The 16,583-nt window shown below is 42.1% G+C and overlaps 1 protein-coding gene across 1 annotated transcript in view; it reads left to right on the top strand.

Moving 5' to 3' along the window:
• Window positions 1-381: 381 nt before the first annotated feature.
• col11a1a (collagen, type XI, alpha 1a) overlaps window positions 382-16,583 on the top strand; it is a 92,793-nt gene continuing 76,591 nt past the window's right edge. The window contains exons 1-4 of the mRNA XM_079576018.1: window positions 382-708; window positions 4,468-4,632; window positions 5,972-6,185; window positions 9,716-9,875. Of these exons, the coding sequence (XP_079432144.1) occupies window positions 594-708; window positions 4,468-4,632; window positions 5,972-6,185; window positions 9,716-9,875 (654 nt within the window). The 5' untranslated portion in view covers window positions 382-593. The remainder of the gene's footprint in view (window positions 709-4,467; window positions 4,633-5,971; window positions 6,186-9,715; window positions 9,876-16,583) is intronic.

The following is a 16,583-nucleotide window of genomic DNA, read 5'->3' as shown; positions in this document are numbered from 1 at the left end:
ATGATTGTGAATAAAACTAATAGGCCAAGTATTTTACTGCTTTAAAGACGTTTCTCCGTGTTGCTTTCATTTTTCAAGTTCATTATGTGAGCTTGTTGCCAGTTTATCCTCTACACATCTGCAATTATAGTTGAGTTCAACACTTTGCATCGACTCCTGCATCTGGTGCCAGGTTTTATTTTCCCAGATGCACCGGCCACAGACTTCGGGGGGCGCTTTACAAAGTCAATGGGTGGACCCGCAGGAGAATTTCCTGCCCCGTGATTTGCTAATCGGGGGCTGGTTGCCGTGTCAGTTCCCTGTAATCGTGGCGCTGGTTTGTGGAGCTCGCCCAGCCCTCACGTCCGCGGACGCACCAAGTGTACAGTCTGCACTGTGTGCGCTTTGGTTAAATCCCGACTTCCTTCACTGTGAAGGCTGGGCACTGGGAAGGAGGATCGGGGGCCTCGTTGTGGCTGAGAGAAGAGGCTAAACGCACACCTATGGCTTTTTTGTAGGACGGTTTACTCCATCATTTGGGATTGTGGAAGGGACGCCTGTTTAAATTACCTGAAAGTCGCCCGAGAGTTTGGTTCACTGGTGGGCGCCTGGCCATGGAGATGCAGAGGTGCTCCACAAGGTGGAAAACGAGAAGGTGGATTATGGATTCCACTGTAACGGCATTCATCACTTTAACCCTGGTTCTACACGCGTCAATTGCCAATGCAGGTAAGAAGATTGCGGCCAAATGAATGTCCGAAATGGCACGGAGCGAGAAACCACTACTGCGCCGCCTGGGAACTCTTTCACAGATGATGGAGATTATCATACCTGGACTAAAACGATCGTGTTTTTTTCTTTACAATCAGAGGAGTCGTGTTTTTGAGCCAAGACACGCACACGCGTAACGTAGCTATCGACTAAGCCAATTACGCACAACCTTTGTTTTGTTGATCGTTGTGTCAAAGTCACAACACTTTACAGTAAAACCCATAGCCTACGGGAGACAAAAAACGTATACCTATAATTCAGTGCACATATGTTGTTGTCCAAAAACACAATATTCATTACCACACATTAGCCCAGACGCTGTTTTACGCATGAATGAAAGATGAAACACCTCCTAATTAAATTCATCCTAAGCTGCACCTGGTATGCGCTCATTGACATCAAGGGGAGACAACTTTTTAGGATGCATTTAGGGTGCATAGCGATATTTTTGTCTGGTGGACTAACCTACTGGGCATTTGACTTTATACAACATGCCAGCTTGGATCAGTGAGGCACAAAACATCTGCTCTGCACTCATGATCTAATACTCCCTTTGAGTTTGAAGAATTGAGCCACTTGAGGTGGAGAGGTAGTGATATTGTGATAGATGTTTGTTGGCTTTATATTCCTTTTTCAGTTTAGAATGAAGTGACTCCTTTGATAAAAGGCTCTTTTTGAGTGTCGGTTTCTTTTCATGGGCGCAGGCAACACACAGCTCACCCTGTCTCCACACTGGCCTGGTCCACACTGAAGCCCACTGCACAGATGAACTGCCCCCACCCCCCACGAGGAACCCCGGGCTCTACCCTCTCCCAGTTTGCACTTAGATGTTGGGCCCGGGACAAGGCTGTGTTGTGTGGACTGTGAGCGCCGGTGGGAATGCTTCCCGTCCTAAGTACTGAGCTCTTATTTGATGATGGTCCTTGTTGCGCTTCCCTATGATTTAAGAGCCTTCAAAGAGCCGGGCTGTGGACTGGGCCAATAGCCTGCAGCCATAATAGCCACAAGTCACAAAGTTCAGGATAGGCCTTGCACCTTGGGTCATCTTCTGAAGCATTTTGACACTTTTCTTTGAGAAAGAAAGAGAATCAGTATTATTTCAGCAGCAGACTTAACTTACAAAACAGCGTCAGAGCATTTTCCACTTCCACCAACGGGATCACATTTGAGTGAGTCCTAAATCATTACTGTGTAAAGTATTCAGCTGGAGGCCCCCTGATGATCGGTCCCCCTCTTCTCTCTATGAGCAGTCGGAGTTTTCCGCAGGGTGCCTTCTCCATCCAGCGGTGTACAGACACGTTCTCTCTACCCCTGGGGCGCGGGCTCTGATCTGCATTCCAACACTCAAAGCTAGTATTTTCAGAGCCCTATCTTTCCCTACTTCTTATATACATCCATCAGCCAATCAACTTGGCTAAACATTTTTGCATCATTTTTTTTTGCAATTCAAACATTTACTTTCTTCCTGATTAATTCCACATTTGAATACTTTCATTGATTTGTGCTTGTATTTTATTTCAGTTGATCTTCAGGAGTCAATCTGTTGTGAAAGGGAGATGAGTTGAGTGAAAAATGCTTGGAGAAAAAAAGGGCAGGTCCCTGTAAGGTTTCCCTGGAATGACAGCAGTATAAAGCCGTCTTGTTTTAGCTGGTAGCGCGGTGGTAGCTGGAGGAAGGAGAGGGCGAGCGAGGGGTGGGGGTGAGAGAGACACTCTGGCTCAAGATATTATTAGAGTCTCAAGGAGCTGCAGGTGAAAAGGTCCTCCTCCGTTTACCAGCCAACTTCACCTTTTCCAACCAGACGCTGACAGAGAGGGCTTCTTCAGGGGCTGTTTAGCGGGCACGAGATGGAGTGCAGAGAGGCAGGTCATTTGGCCATTGTTCTGGAGGCAATGTCATGTTATAGCGTTGAAACACTTCTGTTTTCTGTAAAACATGACAACTATCACCAAATTATAGCAATAATTTGAGCTCCTCCCCTTTCACCTGTCTGTGTCATTAGAACAGTGATGTTGGGATGAGGCATAGAGGCGGCCGCTCTGATTGGCTGGGATTTCTCTTCCATCCTCTATCTGTGGTGCTCACTCTTGCCTGTTGCTATATTTGTGTAGCCTCTGGGCAATGTCACAGTCGTCCCATGTGCGCTCTTAAAATCCTCCGCACACTCATTTGGCCAGCCTTAATGGATTGGCTGTTGTTGACGTTTTCTCAGCACCATGGTGCGAGGGTCGCTGCCCGGCCAAACTGACACATCTGGAACAGATGAGTCCTGAGTGCTGCACTGCAGGAGCTCACAATGAAGTCCTCAATTCAGGGTCCAAAGAAAGTACTGGTCCATCTCTGAAAGAACAACAAGGGCTAGTGCTAAGTGACGGGATTCCTATGGAGTGATGTTTTGCTGATCTGATTTTGCTGACCGTTTTTTCACAATGTGGGATCAGGTACTCTGTGTTCACTTCTGGACCTTTTGGTGTAGGGCAGAAACGCCTACAACATGTGGCTTTGCTCATTTAGAATGAATTGCACTATAAACTCAAATATTGTTTGCATAACTGAGTACGCGAACCATATTGAAAAATATATAGCCTACCTACACGCAGATACAGGTCTTAACAGAACTGAACATGCTTTCAGCCTTTCCCCCTTGAAGGAATGTAAAAGTATTGACTGCATAGCTCTCAGACAGAAAGTTTTGTATAATAGACACTTCTCAAGTTCTCAGTAATGTGCAAAACCAAAACAGTGGATTCAGAAAAAACTTCCTGTTTACCTTCCTTAGCCAGGGCCCCACGTGAAAACTGACTAGTCTTCCTTAGTTAAAACTGTATCTGTACCAGTTGTTTGTATAATATATCACAGATATTGAGTGAGGATTTTGACTACCACTTTTATAATAATGCAATCACTTTATTCATGCCAATTTATAAAGCACATTTTTAAATGTTTGAGTAGCTCTCTAACGAAATACTGACCAATAAGTCAGCTCGCCTTAGCATTACCATCATTATGTTCAGTTAAGCTGTTTTGTCTGAAAGTAGTTTTGTTTATGATGCAGAAGTTGAGATTGTTTCTGACTATGTTATAATTTAAGCCTTTCCCATAGGTTTCTGTGCATATTACTGTGGCTAACACAAATGTTTCTTTATACAATGCCTCATATTAAAGGTTCTGGTGATTCTTTTCCAGGTAAAAATATACAGTTACAGAAATATGTTTCTGAAAATAGGCTTATGCTGCAGTTAACCTGGACTCTTTCCTGACACATAAGGGGTTATAGATAGAAGAGAGCCAGACAGAGATGTGCAATATAGACTGTACTAAGTTGTTTTGAAGTTGAACACTCGCTTGACTATTCACTTGTTTCTGTGTAGGTATATGTTTGCCATTAGTGCCATTTGTTTCTTTATAACAATTATTACAATCTACAGTCAATTAGAGGTTCGAGGCTCTGCCCATGCTGGATTATAAACACTTCATTACACTTATCACCACCGGGGCCCTCATTGTCACTTATACTTCATTATTATAGAAAGCAATGGGACATGTTGGGGAAAAAACATTATATTTAAGCTAATTGTGGTTTAGGGATGAAATACTACAACCTTTAATGATTTCTGTTCAATCTGTACACAAATTATGTTTTTACTTACCAAGTTTTTTTCTAGCCCAACCCAACACTGATTTTTAACTAATATTTTGCCCACTTCCCTTCAACAGCAGAGCCAGTGGACGTCCTAAAAGTATTAGAATTTCAAAGTACCCCTGAAGGAGTGACGAGAACATCAGGATTTTGCACACACCGACGAGCATCGAAGCCAGACACAGCTTACAGAGTCGCCAACCACGTCCAGCTCAAGGCCCCCACCACGCAGCTATTCCCCGGTAAGTCCACCCTAAAAGCCACATTTGGACCATTGAGAGACTAACAAGGTTTCTACACTCAGAGATACAGTTTTATTTCTTGCTTCTATAAATCAAGGTGCATTCAAATTTTCTTAGAAGCCAAACAATATTTGGGATGACACATCATAATTGATTGAAGAGGTCTGCTTCTTCTGAGAGTTCACACTTCACTAGGAGTTGGATAATTCACCTGTCACTCGCACAGAGCATTATAAAGGAAAGAAATAGAAAGAGGGAAAGGGAAAAGTATGACAGAGTATGGAGCACAGAGCCTTGTTAACCAGAATATCACTGTATCATGATTTAATTATCTCTGCAGATAAACTGTTTGTCATTGGGTCACAATTTGATTAAATAGCGCTCTGATGAGGGTGGGATATGGACTACAATTATCAGTGTAATACGGGTTGTGCGATAAGAGTCAGTATAACATGGGTGGTGCAATATGGGTCAGTGCAATAGAGAATGGTGCAATATGGGTCAGTGCCATATCAGGTCTGTCAGGGCATGTGCAATACTGGGGTTTGTGAATACAGTCAATGCATTTCTGTTACTGTTTTCTATATTGTCCTTTGTTGTCCTCTCTTGTTGTTATCGTTTGTCCTAACATGATGTGGTCACTGTTCCCGTCCTTGTCTCTCTCTGTACATAGTCTGTATATAGTGTCTCTGTATGTTTTTACTAACTTGTGTGTAACACCAACCTGCCAGGGGGTTTTCAGATGGAAATTAGCCTAAAGCTATAATCTGGCATATTTATATTTGTGAACATGTTCATTAATATATATTGTCCCTCCTTTTCAAATATATAAATATGATTAATGAGATCTGTGCTCCTGATAAAATATGAAAAAACGCTGTCTAATGTTTTAAAATTCTTTGAACCCCCAGGTTTACTCAATCTGTGGAACTACACTTTGTAATTTAATTGTATTCTAATTATTTGCTTACATTTTGCTCAGAACCATCGTCTTTTATAAATAATTTATTGTCCTTTCTATGCGCACATAAAAACGAAAGACTGTTTTGCAGAACCCACCAAGTAGGTTGTAAAAACAAGATTAACCTATAAAAATATAATAATGAATAGTTCATAAGAATATGCTATGGTGACAAAGTAAAACATACCCCTGCTCTATGACACGGCAAATACATGTTAGGCAAAAGTCTGTACAACATGTCTATCTGCTTATGCTGGTCTGGCTTATTGACAGCTGGAAAATACTGATGCATCGGAAGTAGCTTGCTCAGAGCCAGTGTACCATAGGGTGACTAAACTGACCCACTCTAATAATCCCTAAACACCCTCGTTCCTCTAGGTGGTGCATTCCCAGAAGACTTCTCCATCCTGACCACAGTCCGCCCAAAGTCCAGCCTCCAGTCCTTCCTGCTGTCCGTCTACAATGCGCAGGGAGTCCAGCAGTTGGGCGTGGAGCTCGGAAGATCCCCCGTGTTCCTGTACGAGGATCAGAGCGGCAAACCTGCGCCGGAGGACTACCCACTCTTCAACACCCTCAACCTGGCTGACGGAAAGTATGTCAACGGCGCAGCATGTAGTTAAGACACACCCTGCGCTCTTTTATTGAGGCGATATCAAAACACAAGCAGATGGGACGAGGGTTATCACAAAAAAATGTCAGCGGCTCCAAACAGCTGGTGCTCTCTTGCTCTTTTATAGCCGCGTGTTTTGAGAGAAGAATGGGCAAAACGTGTTCAAAGGCTTTCATATCAGATTATGGCTGTATGATCAGTCTTACTGTTTCCATTAGTCATTGTACTGTTATAGGTTTGGATGAACGTTTGTAGTCAATGACTTAATGGTAATCTCCCAAAACTAAAAAGTCCCACTTGCCTTTTCCGCACTGAGGATAGAGTTAGTCAAGGGTGGATAAATACCAATATCAGAAGAAGAAATCATCATGTCTTTCATTTCTTAGATATTACCAACCTCTTTTTTTGGCTTCATCCAACTCTAAAAGGTTCTTGAACAAAGCGTCAAAATAGCGACAAAAGGGAGGATTAAACTACAACAAAAAAGTAATAAACAGTTTTGTAGGCCGTAGTTTCAAATGAGGTGTTACACTGGCCTACAGGCTGTAAACTCAAGCTTTTAGATTTGGGTAAAACCAAACTGGAGAAAATGTGGTTAAGGTGGGTGGAAAAGAGCTTTATTTGTCATTATACGATTGTACAATGAACTTGGTCAGAACGGACGTAGTACCCCATGCCTTTGTGAGCCAACCTGACCTGCATGCTTTCACAGTCATCAAATTTATAGAGTGGATTGACTGATTGATTTTTGTCTTCCTATACTTGGTACATAAGCACTTTTCTTTTTCACTTTTCTCATTTAGTTTGAGCTGGTGAGGAGCATGAAAGATCGTGGCCTCTGTCATGTAAAAGGCATATGGCATCAATAGTCCTTGTATAGGTATTGGAGCAAAACTTATTTCTGGTATCAAAGCTTGCAACCTATTTTACCCATTTAAAATGCTGAGGCTGCATTTCTATGACTCTGCTCCTTTCCCATACTGCATGACTGCTTCAAAGTATTGCTTCAACACCACCTGTGTCAGATCTTTTGCTTGTCTTTTCATCAATTCACATATTTATTGTTCAGTAGCTCAATGTGAACCTCCTGACCTTGAAATTAGATTAGATTTTGCACGGACCTAAGCTGTGTACAGTATCCTCCCCAACACTTTCACTGTCTTGGCCCTCTGGCCGCAGCTTAGAAACCCAACGCAGACCTTGCCATTGTTGCTCTGTGGGCGCCCATCACCGGATTATCTGTCCCACCGGGGGTCAGTAGCTCATAGACAGGACAGGGGCATTACAGAGACAGGACGAGGAGACTGAGAGATTATTGTGGCACAGCGGGGACTGCTATGGGCAACCTGACCTCATCCATGAACCCAGTGCTCTGTTATTTTTTGGGAGGGGCTTCAGAGTGGAAGCAAGTCCTCAAACTACCTTTTTGCTTACGTTAGATTACCTCACACATGAGGAAACAACACTGACGTTCTTTGTAGCATTAGCTTTAGCTGAGTTATTGCATTGCTGCCCTGGGCAACACTGTAATGTATAGTGGCGGCTTGTGGTAAATAAGGCTTATGTAGACTTCTTGAAGACGCTATCGAGGCTTGCTTTTGAGCTGGAAAGTGGGTCATGCTCCGGTCACAATATCCCTCTGGCTCCAAGTGGCTTGTGCTGACTTCTAAAGCATGCACCAGTGTTATCTGGACAGAAGGAAGTTGGATGAGCCTTTAGTAAGTTTCTTGTAAAATTTGGAATGACTATTCCTCCAACCAAATCCATTCTGTCCTGTTGCCAGTTCCTGTGGAACTTTCTTATGCTTCGTAGCATGTAGACCTTCGAACTGCTCCTAATTGTTAATGAATTTGTTCATTGTGTAGGTTTGGCAGGGGTGGAAGGACTGCTCCAACTGCAACAGATTAAAATACTGCATCAGTAAAAGTATAAAAATATCCAACTGTCATACAGAGGAGACTGAATGTCACAGATGTTTTATTCTTATGTTTCTGATCAGAACTTCTTTACTGGAGTTTACTTTTAATCCTGTACAAAGGTCAACTGGAGTAGAAAGAACAGATACAGGCTCTAAAATGTAAGTAAATGAAAGTACATTATTCATAAAATGTACTGAGGTCAAGAGAAAGTAACTCAAATTTGACCTTTTTATATGTTCTTTTACATTTTACTATGTCAGTTTCCACCACTGATGCTTGGAGTTTTAAGTGCAACACGTTTCAACTTGATTTCACAACACGGCCTAAGTTTTGACTCGTCGTGATTTCTAAAGAAATTGTACAAACTTATAAAAGCCCCCCTCAGCTTCACTGCCATATAAGGTGACAGGTAATCCCCTCCTGCCTTGTCGCTAACCCACAAAAAGTGGCACAGTCATTTCCCACTCTGAGCCATGCTGCCCTTCTGTGGAATGTGTCCATGTGGGATCTCAAAGCGGAATGAATAAAGAAATTAATATACAGTTACAGTTACGCTCATTGATTAGCAAAAAAGCTCTTTGGATTACCATATCAAACAGAGTCATGTCCAAGTCTCATCTTGCATCCCAAGAACAATGTTTTGACTGTAGGCCTCCTGCTCTGGCAAGAGAGACCTTCCTGCGTTCTGACACTCACTTTCTACAATGTTCACCACGTCTGTCATGCCGAGTAACGCTGGAGGAGGATTAAGTTTGGAGTTTAATGAGTGTAATCCCGTGTTAAACAGGGCCAGAGTGTTGGGGCAAGAATGTGGTCTGCTGCAGCCTGGTATGCAATAGCGCTAAAGTGCACAGGCAAACAGTCCGGACGTGCAGGAGGTGTCCGGCTCACGTGCGACCTGGGTTAGCCCTTGAACTGATAGATGCTGTGAGGACTTTTTTCCCCCTGTATCAACGTTTAACAGTGAAATTTCAAGGGGAAAACATTGGTGATGTTTTTGAACCTGCTTCCATGTACCTTTATTGTCTATTGCAGCTGGGAACTACTGTAAGATGGTCCAGGGGTTTAGGCTGCAGAATATACAGAATGTTTTCTGTTCTCAGTATTGTGGGTCCAGTTTGCCACCCGACAATATGCTCGATGTCTCTCCTCTCTCAGGGGAGATGGGAGAGATGGATCAGATGCAGAGGACAAATTTCCATACGGGGACAATAGTATGCTTATACCTTAAAGGGACTATACAGATTTTAAAAAATTAAAAAATATGTATTTTCCTCCCTCTACATGTTCCAGCAATGTCCTAAGGTGTTATGAGCCCCTATTCACCACAACTTCCTCTAAAATCCTGCACTGTCACTCAAAAAGGTGTTACTTTGGGCCGTCATGCACAAGCTTTATATGGAAGGTGCAGTTACACGTATGACCTGAGGTGGCAGTAGTGAGTATAAAATGGCCAACTTGCATTTAGCCCCTTTGAATGTAATTTGTTCATGTTTTTTAAATAGTGGCCATGACCAACAAACAGGTTGTGCAACACTGGTCTTGTATATAATGCCTTGAATCTAAATTTCTTTTTGTTTGTTTTCCACTCAGGTGGCATCGTGTGGCTATCAGCGTAGACAAGAAGACTGTGTCTATCATTGTAGACTGCAAAACTAAGATCTCGAAACCTCTCCTACGAAGTGACCAGGGCACGATCAACGCTGACGGCGAAACTTTCTTTGGCACCAGGAACCAAGAGGAGGGCTTCAAGGTAAGACTTCCTCAAAACAACATTTATAATTAGGATCGTAATGACTGCTCTCAGTCTTGACTTGAACAAAACCATGATTTTATCTAGTGAGTGAATAGAGCTTCAGTCGTTGCCAGCTGTTTTTAATCATCCTTTGAAAATGTGCACATGTTGTTCCAAGATCTAGACTTCACATATTAATGAAAATGTTGGTCTTTTTTCATCTTTAATCTGCATTTTCAAAGTCACTTAGTAGATTCTATGTTTAATGCCTTGATACATAGAGTGGCTTCACATATTTTGCAGATCTCAGTTATAAAGGTTTAGGTTTGTGGTAAATGAAAGCCTTGGTTTTCGGGTCACACCGTTGTATAATGCTTTATTTTACAGTAAGTATTTGCAGTTCTGGCAGTCCATCCAGATTGGGAATTGTTCCAAGCCTAAGCGGTCAAATTTGGCCGCTTTTCTTGTTTGTTTGTTTGAGTTGTTCCTGAAAGTGCGCATGAGCTTTTGGGTATACTTCTCAGGCCGCCCTGATCCTTTGTTCAAGCGCTCCTTCCCTTGTAATTACAGACACTTAGGCTATGTTCGCATTGGAAGCCTTAGCGCCCAGTTTGGACTTACTGCATAGATCCGATTTTATTGTTTGGTTGTTCACACTTGGATGTGACAAACGGCAGGTTGTGTTTTGTTGTGTGCTTATGGGCTGCGCGGATATTGATTGGTAGATTGAGCGATAGTATGAAGATGATGGGTATAAAGGGATGAACAAAAATGCTAAGAAAACAAAGCAAAACAAACAAAAAATAGCTTAGATAGCTTATTAGATCATTTAAATAAGGTGAAAACAATACATTAATCTAAGCTAATGGGTCTTACGTGATGAAAAAACATCTTTTGGACGAAATGGTACCCATTACTGAAACCAGATACTGAAAGCAGATACTCTTTTCCACATACAGTATGATCTACTACCTTGTTATTTGGAGTATAAAGTTTAAAGCCAACCTTCATAATCCTCTATAAGGCTATGCAATTAATCATATAGTGATTAAACCTATGATCAATGTTAATTATCGGCATGGAGCTCTTTAATCGACAGTCTTCTGTGGAAGCAACACCTCATTGTTGTTGAGTTTGGACTTAAGGGGACTCAAATGGAAGTAATTTTGTGTCCTTGGGCAAGACACTTCACCCACTGCCTGTGTGTATGTGGTGTGTAAGTAGCTTACCACCACAGAGTGTGAAGTGAATGAATAATGACTACAGTGCGTTGATTTGAGAAACTTGTGAAGCGCACTGGTACTGGAGTAGAGCATGTTATATTGTGTATTTTGAAACTTCTATCTTATGATGAATGAGGGCAAAAAATCAAACTGTAAATCAAAATCAGTCAATGTGAGCAACAGAAGTGATGTTTTGCTTTATTTGTCTTTTTGTATGTGGGTGAGGGAATCTCAATAGAAGAATTTGTTTTACTTGGCCCATAATCCTTGTATACGGTCCACGATGTTCATCTCCTCATGTCTTAAGTTGCGGGGCTGTTCTACTAGACACCTATACAATCCAGTAGCACAAGTGGAAATAAATAAATGTAGCATATTTTGCTTCTTTTGCTATAAAATGAGTATGGATGCAGTCTAATGTGTGTAATTTGGAACCTTTGGTATCAGGTATTGGTTGTTTTCAGGTTCTATAATGTGATGATGTCACACTACCATGTGGGGGGCAGGAGCCAGTTGATCCTATTAAATGAATACACTTTTACAAGTAGTTTGTAAAAAGAAAATGTATGAATTACAAAAATTATCATTAATATTATTTACTATCTCCATGATCTTTCTGTACAACATCAAAAACCTCCTCAAAAACAAAATAATTTTACCTGTCCTCCACCTGTATAAATATTGTAGGCCTTTAGAACGCTGTGATGTCACCTGAAACTCAGCAATTGAAATTATGACCAAACATAATGAGCTACTTTGCTAAGGTCCTGGTTAATAAAACTCTGTTGCTTGGCGCCATTGATGCCAAAAACGTCACACAAATCTTCGCCAAATTTCTCAAATGCCTAAGGCCACGAACAGAATGAAGAGCACACATTGGGACCTGTCCTGGGGTTGGGGTTGTGTTTGTGTCAATAACATTGGACAAAGGCTTCAGTGTGGGGACAGTCGTAGTTTAGGAGAAGGTCAGATGGACGCTGTGTGAGGACCGTGTTTGCTCCTGAGTCGTTTGCTCGGAAGACAGTTTTGGATGTACCTCGTTTCACTCCACAATCGATTTCCCAGCATACCCTTCCCGGGGCCTGGCAACATTTCTTTTACTCTCTGACAAGGCGCATGCATGATGATGAATGTGCAAAAACGTCCCTTAGTTGGGACTTTTAGAATGTTACATTGGCCAAAAACATTGATTTATTATTGGATTTGGACCTTAAAGCCAACAACGTGCAACATTTCACAGAATAAATGGAAAACAATCTTTATTTTCATCACGGCTTTACGTGACATTTTTCGCAAGAAAAACAGACCATGTGCGCTGTTGTGTGTCTAAATATAGAGCAATTTTCCTTCAGCGTGAATCAGGAAGTCAGAGGCTAAATTAGCGCAGTGTTAGCCTTGGCGGTCTGCCCTGTTCACGTCTCAACTCTGTCTCGCTATGGACTCCTGCAGAGAAGAGCTTCTAATTAACTCAAGTGAACAAGTGGGATGTGCGGGAGGGAAGTCGACTTTCACGCTTTGATAAAGGAGTAATTCAGGTCGTGCAGTTAAAACTCTCTTCAGACCAGACTCGCGCTGCTTTGCTTTCACTTTCATACATTTAGATCAGCTTCAACGTGCCTATTTTGAAAACACATTGTAAATGTAGTATTGTCTTTGTCTGGCTGATCATTAAAAGCATATTTGGTGCCAGGATGTTCCATAGTGTGTCTTTAAAATAACGATATTCTAACCTTAATCCCGGTTCAATGCCCAAGAGCTCAGTCCAGTCCCGTATGTTAAAACCATGAGTCCACTGTCCAGTCAAGTGTTGCCCTGCAGAAAGCCTGAAAAAAGGCGAAAGTCAACAGGAGTCCTCTCTGTGTGGTTTTTGGAACAGGTCACCAGTCTGTTCTCTGTGCCGCCTCAGACCCCAGTGCATGCTGGGATACAAGGGAAGGAAATGGTTCGGATTTTAATGTCCAAGCCTTGGATTACATTGAGAAAATAAACGACGCGATACAATCTGTTTAACCAGAAGCATGTCCTGTGAGAATCTGGCCCACTTTTGCCTTTTCTCCATTTTTGATCATTTGTTTGGAAGCACCACAAAGATCCTACTTTTTCTAGCTTTTATCATTTGTGACAAAGTTGAATAATAAAGCACTGACATAACTCTCTTTGTAGTGCAATGAGCTGTGGATGAGAGGGATGATTCTGCCTAAAAGTTTTCCAATAAGTTTTGTTGTAAACCATTGTGTTGAGGAGGTTTGTTGAGTATATGGACAGCAACAGTAAAGTAAAGGATTACAGTGACCTGGGACAGTGCTTCTAAACTGGTGCAACTACGGACCCAGCCTCAGCGGATCGTGATAAGCCAAATCCACTTGTGCAATTAATCTAGATCAATAGATATCACGATCTCAACTTTTGTAAATCTCAATTATCGCCCTAACTTTCTTTAACTGATTTGCAGCTAATACTGTTACTATTTTACACAGTGGAAGGGTTTGTGTTAATGAGTGGAAAACATTGATTTGGTCCATGAATCATTGCAGAGAAAAAGATGAGCAAGATATTGAAAAAATGTGTGATTCCTTCAAAGAATGATGTTGATTCAGTCGTGCATCTTAAGAGAGATTTTGCAAAAACATTTTATCAACAGTGATTATAAGCAAAGTCCTGTGACCCTGTGAAAGTAGTCCTGCGATCCACCGGTGAGACCGCTTACCTACGATACGGTTGGATAGTATGGATAATGTGAATACGGTACAGCAACGTGGTAAAGCAGGGCCTTATAGCACAGGGTTTGACATTGGACTTGATTTGCTGACCTGCATTTTTCATAAGCGTGTTATTCAGAGCATACCTGCCCTCGTGGAGGTGACCACCGCCGCTGAGGGCTCTGGTGCGGATGAATGGTTCTCTTTCATAGGAGTCCTGGGCCTTCCTCACCCCCCCCCCCCCCGCCCTCTGCTCCTCCTCTTCCTCAACTGTCCAGCCCATGAGTCTGTCTATTCATCTATTCATCCCTGGGCGTCCTTTACCTAAAGATATCCAAATCTACCCATGCGTGCTTTCTTGGCTCTGCTTTTTGAACTGTTCTATCGGGTGGGGGGTGCATGGTTAGTTGTTTTGGGTTAGAGTAGCTACAGCAGGTCACCAGCCCAGAGCAGAGGTATGTCAAAGGGGCAGTATGGATGATTATAATACCATTTCGATTGGTCCCTGTTACTTCTAATTACTATCAGCAAGGATGGAAGGAGGAAAAGATGGCGTAACACAGCTAGCTTAAAGCAGTATTAAGTTATTTTCCTTAATAAATCCTTTTTGTAGTCCCTCTGGTGGTAATACAAGTGTGTTGATGGGGTGATTTTTGGGTCTTTCATCTCCCCATGGTGTCTCTGTCCAGAAAACCTCACTTGCAACTTTCCCTGCTCCGACCCGGAGGCGCAATACACACTAATGGAATCACGAAGAAGCTAACAGGCTAATGGGCAAAGCTAACTGTAGGCTAGCGCCACTTTAGCAGCATTTACAGCCAAGTTTCAGGGACAAAAATGATCTCCATTGTGTAATTGGGCTGTAGCACAATGTACAATATCCCTCTCTCCCTTTGTCACCTGCAGTGCCGCTTATGGCCTCTAGGGGCATGATTTGCTTTAATAGTAATAAAAAAAAAAAACAGTTCTTGAAATCATTTCTGTTTAATGTAGTTATGTTGCTAATTATTTTCTATAAATTCAGATACAGTCTTGGTTGTAATGCTGTCATGTTTTGTGGCATATGTTTGTGGATCATATTGTAACTTTCACTATAATTCCTGGAGGTCTTTCTAGTTGTGAACAAGATAGATCTAGGAAATTTCAATGGAACAAGAACATGGTAATTTGTTCTCAATGGGGTAGAAGTAGTGTAGCACCTGGGGACCCATCTCCAGAAATTGGGCTGTTTTTTAGATGCACTTAGCTGGAGTATTAGCATATTGTGCTTGTCATAGGTCAATGGGCATTAATATTGCATGTGTGTCAGCTCAATGTTAAGATTAAACGCTTACCAGTGACTGGATATGACGTCAAACTTGTCATGAGCACTTGTTTGTGTTATTTTACATTTTTGGCTTTGTTGATGCAATTCATTTGTAGAAATGCAGACTGGGCATTCCATTCATGTTAGATAACCCGGTAATTGGCACCACGTGGCTCCAGTGACCTTCAAAGCCTGTGAAAATCAAACCTGCTAAACTTTATGGATGAAGGGTGGAGTGGCCAAAAATAGGTCCAGATGACAATAACTTATAACAGAGCATTACAAGGACTACATTGTATACCCATAATGATCCTTTGTAGTTATTTAGATATTGCAATGCACTCTGAAAACAACAAATCTGTCTCCATAAGGATTTATACTGTATAAAACCTACTTAGACTTTTACAAATGTGTTTGGAAATACATTGGATTTTTGTATTAGTTCGTTCATATTTCAGTCTTCTCTCAAATGTTAATGCTCCTAGACATGCAGTGAATTGACTCTTTCTTATAAAACAGAAATTGCAAATAGTGTGTATGTTTCTTTCCCGAAACTGTGCAGCACTGCTACTTTCCGTTTGCTCTTTTTTCATGTTTGCGACAGATAGTTGTCTCTGGAGATTCACAGGAGTCAGCTGTTGATCTTGACCCTGCCGCTCTCTCTCCTCGTTGCCCTTTGCCCTCGGAGTCTTTATCACTCCGCCTCCTGGGCCGGTTTCTGCTGCTCCGTCTGCGGCTGCCGCTGGGAGGGACACGTTTAAAAAAACTCCTGGCCAAGCTCCAAGTTGCCAGAGGCTTTTATCTCAGCTCTGCGCAATGAAGGACAGGTCCAAGGAGTTGGCGTAACCCTCCCCAGGTGTTCCCCCGTGCACTGTACAAAACAGCTTTTACCATCCCAGCTGCTGCGTCCGAGACCCCTCTGCTCATGCCTGTCTCAAAAACTGCATGGTGATGCTTCCTATGTCAGGTTGTGGCTGCTGTCTTTTTGTGCATGATCTATATGGGGTGCTATGATAAACTCTTTTATCAGAATAGTAGCAGTACAAAACTGTGATAAGCTGTGCCTACCTCTGAGATATTCTCCTTTTCTCTTGTGTTGGCTTTTAACATGTTTATAGAAACTTTAAATAGACCTGTGTGCTTAAGTGTAAACATGTGTTCGTTTTTGAAGAAGTTGACATGGCACTGTAAACATAAATGATTGATTGCAGGTATAGTATTTAAAGTTTATTTCCAGTAAACACCAATGGGGCGATTGAAGATATAGCTTCTGTGTGAGCTTGCTTGTACAGAGAACAGAAGATTGCATGGTTGAGTGGTTGGCACGTTTTTCTTGAAGCAAGAAAGCCGTGGGTTCGATCCCCAATCCGTGTGGGCCTTTCTTTGTGGAGTTTTCATACTTTCTTCTTCATGTCCTGGTGTGTTTGTTCCGACTGCTCTGGTTTTCCCCATCAACCCATAGTCCCTGGACACTTCTGACTCCCCTTCCCACTGCTCC

Source organism: Gobius niger (genome assembly GCF_951799975.1).
Source record: "Gobius niger genome assembly, chromosome: 18".
NCBI lineage: Eukaryota > Metazoa > Chordata > Actinopteri > Gobiiformes > Gobiidae > Gobius > Gobius niger.
The sequence above is the reverse complement of the archived record's forward strand: the minus strand, read 5'-3'. Positions and strand labels throughout refer to the sequence as shown.